Source organism: Amyelois transitella, chromosome 14, assembly GCF_032362555.1.
Source record: "Amyelois transitella isolate CPQ chromosome 14, ilAmyTran1.1, whole genome shotgun sequence".
NCBI lineage: Eukaryota > Metazoa > Arthropoda > Insecta > Lepidoptera > Pyralidae > Amyelois > Amyelois transitella.
In genome coordinates, this window is record NC_083517.1 from 1,916,900 (window position 1) to 1,924,241 (window position 7,342).

At 39.5% G+C, this 7,342-nt stretch overlaps 1 protein-coding gene across 2 annotated transcripts in view; it reads left to right on the top strand.

The window, feature by feature from the left end:
• LOC106132834 (ATP-binding cassette subfamily G member 4) overlaps nt 1-7,342 on the top strand; it is a 40,103-nt gene extending 32,761 nt beyond the window's left edge. For both annotated transcript variants that reach the window (XM_013332374.2, XM_013332373.2), the window contains 6 exons: nt 2,336-2,490; nt 3,211-3,379; nt 3,837-3,937; nt 4,718-4,873; nt 5,941-6,126; nt 7,081-7,342. In XM_013332374.2, the coding sequence (XP_013187828.1) occupies nt 2,336-2,490; nt 3,211-3,379; nt 3,837-3,937; nt 4,718-4,873; nt 5,941-6,126; nt 7,081-7,239 (926 nt within the window). In that variant the 3' untranslated portion in view covers nt 7,240-7,342. The remainder of the gene's footprint in view (nt 1-2,335; nt 2,491-3,210; nt 3,380-3,836; nt 3,938-4,717; nt 4,874-5,940; nt 6,127-7,080) is intronic.

The window sequence follows — 7,342 nt, forward strand, 5'->3', positions numbered from 1 at the left end:
ATTGAGAGTACCTAAGTTTATAACTATGCAAAATGTAATTTTCGCATTCGGAACATTATTATGGATATTTATACATACATACATATGGTCACGTCTATGTCCCTAGCGGGGTAGACAGAGCCAACAGTCTTGAAAAGACTGATATACCACGTTCAGCTTAATGATGGCTTAATGAAAGAATTGTTATTCAAATAGTGACAGGTTGCTAGCCGATCGCCTAAAAAAATAATCCCAAGTTTGTAAGCCTACCCCTTAGTCGCCTTTTATGACATCCATGGGAAAGAGATGGAGTGGTACTACTCATTTTTGTATTGATGCCGGGAACCACACGGCACCAATATTATTAATAAATAGTTTAAAATTTTGCGCCAAATGTAAAATTAACCGCTTTACGAGTAATTACGATGGTAATCACGTGATTACAGAGCAAAGGTCGCTTTAGCTTCCTGTTAGCAGTCGCGTTTACAAAGTAATTGCTGGGAATATTGTAAGGAAATGATTGATGAAACGATTACAGATCTAGTTGTAAATAGATTATTTAGAATACGGTGTAATCTATAGATATACCTACTAACATTATAAACCACAGCATCGCCCGTGCGAATTTAACGCCATATCTACATTAAAACGATCAATTTAACGCCACTTACAAAATGGCGTGTGGTTCCTGGCGCTTCAGAATCGCGCCACTCCATATCTTTCCTATGGATGTCGTAAAAGGCGACTAAGGGTATGGCTAATTCACTTGGGATTCTTCTTTTAGGCGTTGGGCTAGCAAACTGGCAATATTTGAATCTCAATTCCATAATTAAGCCATACAGCTGAACGTGGACTTTCATTCTTTTCTAGACTGCTGGCTCTATCTATTCCGTTAGAAATAAAGACGTTACATGTATTTATTCCAGGCGAGCCGCTAGTTCAGTTAGCACCTCTCTGAATTTGAGTCTCAATTCCATAATTAGCCCATACAGCTTAACGTGACCTCGCAGCCTTTTCAAAGACTACTGGCTCAGTCTACCTCGTAAGAGACAAAGACGTTACATGTATTTATTCCAGGCGAGCGGCTCGTTGGGTTGACAACCTCTCTCTATTTGAATCTCAATTCCATCATTAACCCATACAGCTTAACCCTTAAATTGGCAATCATTTCGCGACGTTTTACACAGGTATTTTCTTAAAAGGAGACTTATTAGGGTTCAATTAATAAAACAATAAAAAAATTGTAAAAAAAAATATATATATTTTCATAATTTTTTCAGGTGTCACATATATGTAAGTGACATCACCAACTAATCTACAAACTTAACAAAGAATCTACAATCTTATCCATCATACACGTCACATAGAACGTACATTGCCAGTTTAGTAGTTAACGTGACCTCGCAACCTTTTGCAAAGACTACTGGCTCAGTCTACCTCGTAAGGGACAAAGACGTTACATTTATTTGTTCCAGGCGAGCCGATAGTTCAGTTAGCACCTCTCTCTATTTGAATCTCAATTCCATCATTAACCCTTACAGTTTAACGTGACCTCGCAGCCTTTTCAAAGACTACTGGCTCAGTCTACCTCGTAAGGGATAAAGACGTTACATGTATTTATTCCAGGCGAGCCGCTCGTTGGGTAAACAACCTATCTCTATTTGAATCTCAATTCCATCATTAACCTTTACAGCTTAACGTGACCTCGCAGCCTTTTCAAAGACTACTGGCTCAGTCTACCTCGTAAGGGATAAAGACGTTACATGTATTTATTCCAGGCGAGCGGCTCTTTGGGTTAATAACCTATCTCTATTTGAATCTCAATTCCATCATTAACCTATACAGCTTACCGTGACCTCGCAACCTTTTGCAAAAACTACTGGCTCAGTCTACCTCGTAAGGGACAAAGACGTTACATGTATTTATTCCAGGCGAGCCGCTTGTTCAGTTAGCATATCTCTCTATTTGAATCTCAATTCCATCATTAACCCATACAGCTTAACGCGACCTCGCAACCTTTTGCAAAGACTACTGGCTCAGTCTACCTCGTAAGGGACAAAGACGTTACATGTATTCATGCCAGGCGAGCCGCTAGTTCAGTTAGCACCTCTCTCTATTTGAATCTCAATTCCATCATTAACTCACACAGCTTAACGTGACCTCGCAGCCTTTTCAAAGACTACTGGCTCAGTCTACCTCGTAAGGGACAAAGACGTTACATGTATTCATGCCAGGCGAGCCGCTAGTTCAGTCAGCACCTCTCTCTATTTGAATCTCAGTAAGCTCGCAACCTATTGCAAAGAGTAGGCTCAGTCTACCTCGTAAGGGACAAAGACGTTACATGTATTCGTTCCAGGCGAGCCGCTGGTGGTCCAAATGGAGTTGGAGAAGGCTGACAACGCGGAAGTAGCTCTTCTCGGGGAACAGAGTCCAAAACGATACGCCACGTCGGAGTTCAAGCAGTTCTGGGTCGTTCTGAAGAGGACGCTGCTGTTCAGCAGGAGGGACTGGGTAAGTGACTGACTATATCACTAGATGCAAAAGAGTTATGAATGTGGATGAAGCGATGGAAGTATGCAGAGATCGTGGCAAGTGGAAAGAGGTAAAAAGGCGCGGGAAAGAGGCGTGGTTTTGTGTATGTATGTGTGTTATCACTAAATAGTTTAATTAATTATTAAATTAATTTTAAAGCGAAGTATGTATGTATGTAAACTTAGATCTTTAAAACTGGACGACGGGTTTTGATGCAGTTTTTCGCATAAATTTGATTCTGGTAATTTTTTTTTTAATAATGATGCCATTTTACAGATCAAAAGGCAAGATCAAATAATCAAAGAGACCGCTCACATTAAAAGCATTGAGGATGCGTTACAATAACCAATAAATTACAAACGTTAATTAATGATAACGAACAAAATGATACAAACTAATTTTTGTGATGCCGATGCCAAACAGTGCCGTGTGGTTCCCGGCACCAATACAAAAAAAGAATAGGACCACTCCATCTCTTTCCCATGGACGTCGTAAAAGGCGACTAAGGGATAGGCTTACAAACTTGGGATTCTTTTTTTAGGCGATGGCCTAGCAACCTGTCACTATTTGGATCTCAATACTATCAATAAGCCAAATAGCTGAACGTGGCCGATCAGTCTTTTCAAGACTGTTGGCTCTGTCTACCTCGCAAGGGATATGGACGTGACCATATGTATATGTACTAATTTTTGTTCCCAGACCCTCATGTACCTCCGTTTGTTCGCTCACATCCTGGTGGGGTTCCTCATCGGCGCTCTATACTATGACATCGGCAACGACGGCTCCAAAGTTCTCTCCAACCTCGGCTTTTTGTTCTTCAACATGCTGTTCCTCATGTACACCTCTATGACCATCACAATTCTTAGCTGTGAGTGTTATATATTACCATTTTTATAGGTATCACCCAAGAAATTTTACCAAAATAAATATTTGATGTCAACCAATGTTGTGTAACCAAAAGATATCACAATTATTAAGTGTGCCGTGTGGTTCCCGGCACCAATACAAAAAGAATAGGACCATTCCATCTCTTTCCCGTGGAATTGAACTTGGGATTCTTTTTTTAGGCGATGGGCTAGCGACCTGTCACTATTTGAATCTCAATTCTATCGTTAAGCCAAATAGCAGAACGTGGCCATTCAGTCTTTTCAAGACTGTTGGCTCTGTCTACCCCGCAAGGGATATAGACGTGACCGTATGTATATGTATAACAAAGTGGACGTCAAGACTACTGACTCTGTCTACCCCGCAAGGGATTTAGACATGACCATGTATATGTATAACAAAGTGGACGTTATTATCTAATTAATTACATTTGTTCACAGTCCCCCTGGAGATGCCGGTGCTGATAAAGGAGCACTTCAACCGCTGGTACTCGCTCAGGTCCTATTATCTCGCCATCACCGTCTCCGATATACCATTCCAGGTAAATTGTGTGACCAAAAACTAATTATGCCATAAAAGAAAAATAAATTCTATTATTTTTTTTTTTATGAGACCTTTAATACAGTCTCGAAGAGATAAAGTTCATTCGCTTGGCCAAAGGTCGGGTCAAGAGTACCCGAAATCGAGGAGGTTGCATGAAGAGAGCTATGAATGTGTATGAATTCTCAATATTAAATTATTTCACCGTGGTTTGTCGTTTCCACAAACTTAACAAATGTGTCGTTTAGTTCCCGGCACCAATAGAAAAAAAGAAATGGACCCCTCCATATTTATCCCATGGGTGTCGTAAAAGGCGACTAATGGAAAAGCTTTGGATTGTTCTTTCAGGCGATGAGCTAGCAATTACTATTTGAATCTCAATCCTATCATTAAATCATAAGCAGCCGCACGTGGCCTATCACTCTTTTCAAGACAGTTGTCTCTGTCTACCCCGCAAGGGATACAAACGTTATACATACATACATATGGTCACGTCTATATCCCTTGCGGGGTAGACAGAGCCAACAGTCTTAAAAAGGCTGAATGGCCACGTTCAGCTATTTGGCTTAATGATAGAATTGAGATTCAAATAGTGACAGGTTGCTAACCCAACGCCTAAAAAAGAATCCCAAGTTTGTAAGCCTATCCCTTAGTCGCCTTTTACGACATCCATGGAAAAGAGCTGGAGTGGTCCTATTCTTTTTTGTGTTGGTGCCGGGAACCACACGGCACAAACGTTATAATGTAAGTTAACATAGTTCAACATGTGTGTACCAACCAGGCTATATTCTGCGTGATCTACGTGGTGATAGTGTACCTGCTGACCTCTCAGCCGGCCGAGTGGTTCCGCTTCTCGCTGTTCCTGAGCTCGTGCCTGCTCATCTCGTTCGTGGCGCAGAGCGTGGGGCTCGTCGTCGGCGCCGCCATGAATGTTCAGGTAAACTTCGAAATATATATATATATTAGCTGTCCCGGCTAACGTTGTTTTGCCATATAAATCACTTTTAAGTAATTTCTAGTTAAAAAAAAATGTTAAGTGTGGACAACCCTTTACACTTAGGGGTATGAAAAATAGATGTTAGCCGATTCTCAGACCTACTGAATATGCATGCAAAATTTGGTTAAAATTACCGATTTTAACCAAATTTTGCATGCATATTCAGCCATTTCGCAGGAGTACGGAGACAAACATAGTGACACGAGAATTTTATATATAAGATATATTATTATTTTTATTAAGAAAATTTTATTATTTAGTTAATTTAGATAACACTAATCAGTATTAATATTACTTGTCGTTGGCCACGAATTTAGATATAGGTAAATAAATATAATTATATTTGATATGTATAATGTTATATATTTAGAAGACACCAATAACGAAATTAATACATTGACAAAGAACATTATAAATTATCTGGCAATTATGTACAATTAAAACTACCTACATGGTTTCTTATAAAAAATAATGCATCATCCGGCAAATGGCGGAAGGCAAGTGACTGACACATAAGAAAAACGAAACATACCTTTTTTTTTTAAATAATACGATGATGTAATACTAACTGTACACTATCTGAACTAAAATTATAAATGCGAAAGTAAGTTTATTTGTTTGTTACCTCTTCACAAGTTATCTTCTAATTTAAGCTTCTTGAAATATCACGTATATATAAAGGAACATCGTGAATATCTGGAGGAAGATACCTTGCATTCCGATAAAACCTACAGTTCCCGTGGGATCTGTCAAAAACTTGTATTGTTTTTTGTACTTAGGTGGCGCTAATTTCATCGCTTTATGTAGAATAGAATAGAAATTGTTGATGGAGTTATATTCATTCATGCGGGCGAGTAAAATCTTGTATAACTAACAACAATTCAACAAGAAAACAATTAACATATATAAAAATCGGAAAAAAAAAAACAAATTTAACTATGAATCCCCACATAATGTACCTATTGAACAAAAAAAATATTAAACAAACAATGCGTGTTCCCCCCCAGAACGGCGTGTTCCTGGCGCCGGTGATGTCGGTGCCGTTCCTGCTGTTCAGCGGGTTCTTCGTGTCGTTCAACGCCATCCCGCGCTACCTGCGCTGGATCACCTACCTGTCCTACATCCGCTACGGCTTCGAGGGCACCGCGCTCGCCACCTACAGCTTCGACCGGCCCAAGCTCAGGTGTCATCAGGTGATGATTGCTTTCATTCACATGGAATAGGCATGATGACAATTTTACATACTAAAACATTGGTCAAATAATGGCATCAATAAACAATAAACTACCCGAGATATACGAGGTAACATAACACATTATTTGGACGAGTCCAAAACGCCCCGTACAAAACGCTACTCAAGTGTGACGTCACAACTGAGTTTCTTGTTCGCGTCATGAACTTTATTTGTATGGCAGCTACCTTAATTATTTCGTTTATGGATATGATGTCTTAATGAAAGTTATTCCATATTTTCGTTTATTCACTCCTGGCATAGTTATTTCAAATAATTTTGAATTTTTTAAATGGACTTTCCCATCGTACTTTGAATGAATATAAAACATATAGGGCGTCAACATACATACATACATAAAATCACGCCTCTTTCCCGGAGGGGTAGGCAGAAGGAAATATGCAGAGATCGTGGCAAGTGGAAAGAGGTAGTCTCTGCCTACCCCTCCGGCGTCAACATTATAACTAAAAATTCACATAACGGATTTAATTACGTGTATCATGTATCATCATATCATCTATCATGTACTAATAAATAATGTTTTAAGACCTAGTCATCATCCCTATTACACTATTCATGAAAAGAATAGATTTGTTTTTTTTTTTTGATCTGATAAACCCAAGAACTGATGGACTGATTTACGCGAAATTTGGCACTGGTATAGTGTAGACCTTGTTTTTTCTAGACATACATACAAATAATCACGTCTATATCCCTTGCGGGGTAGACAGAGACAACAGGCTTAAAAACACTGATAGGCCACGTTCAGCCTATCCCTTAGTCGCCTTTTACGACACCCACGGGACAGAAATAAAGTGGTGGTTACAGCGCGCTTTTTAAACCAAATATATTATCCACTCGATCATCTATCGAATTCTGTGTGATTTTCAATAATTTTTTTTTCTTCAATTTCCAGACGTACTGCCACTTCAAAAACCCGAGCACGACCCTGGAAGAGCTGGACATGTTGGACGCGGACATCACCCTGGACATCGCGGCGCTGTGCCTCATATTCGTCGTTCTGAGAATTTCCGCATTCCTCTTCCTACGCTGGAAACTCAAGTCTACTAGATAAGTGGTCTGTGTACGCGTGAGAAAGGGGAATGTGAATGTATAAAGTAATGTTTATAACGTGGATTCTGAAGATAAATAGCCAAACAATTAGGTACAGTTGAAAA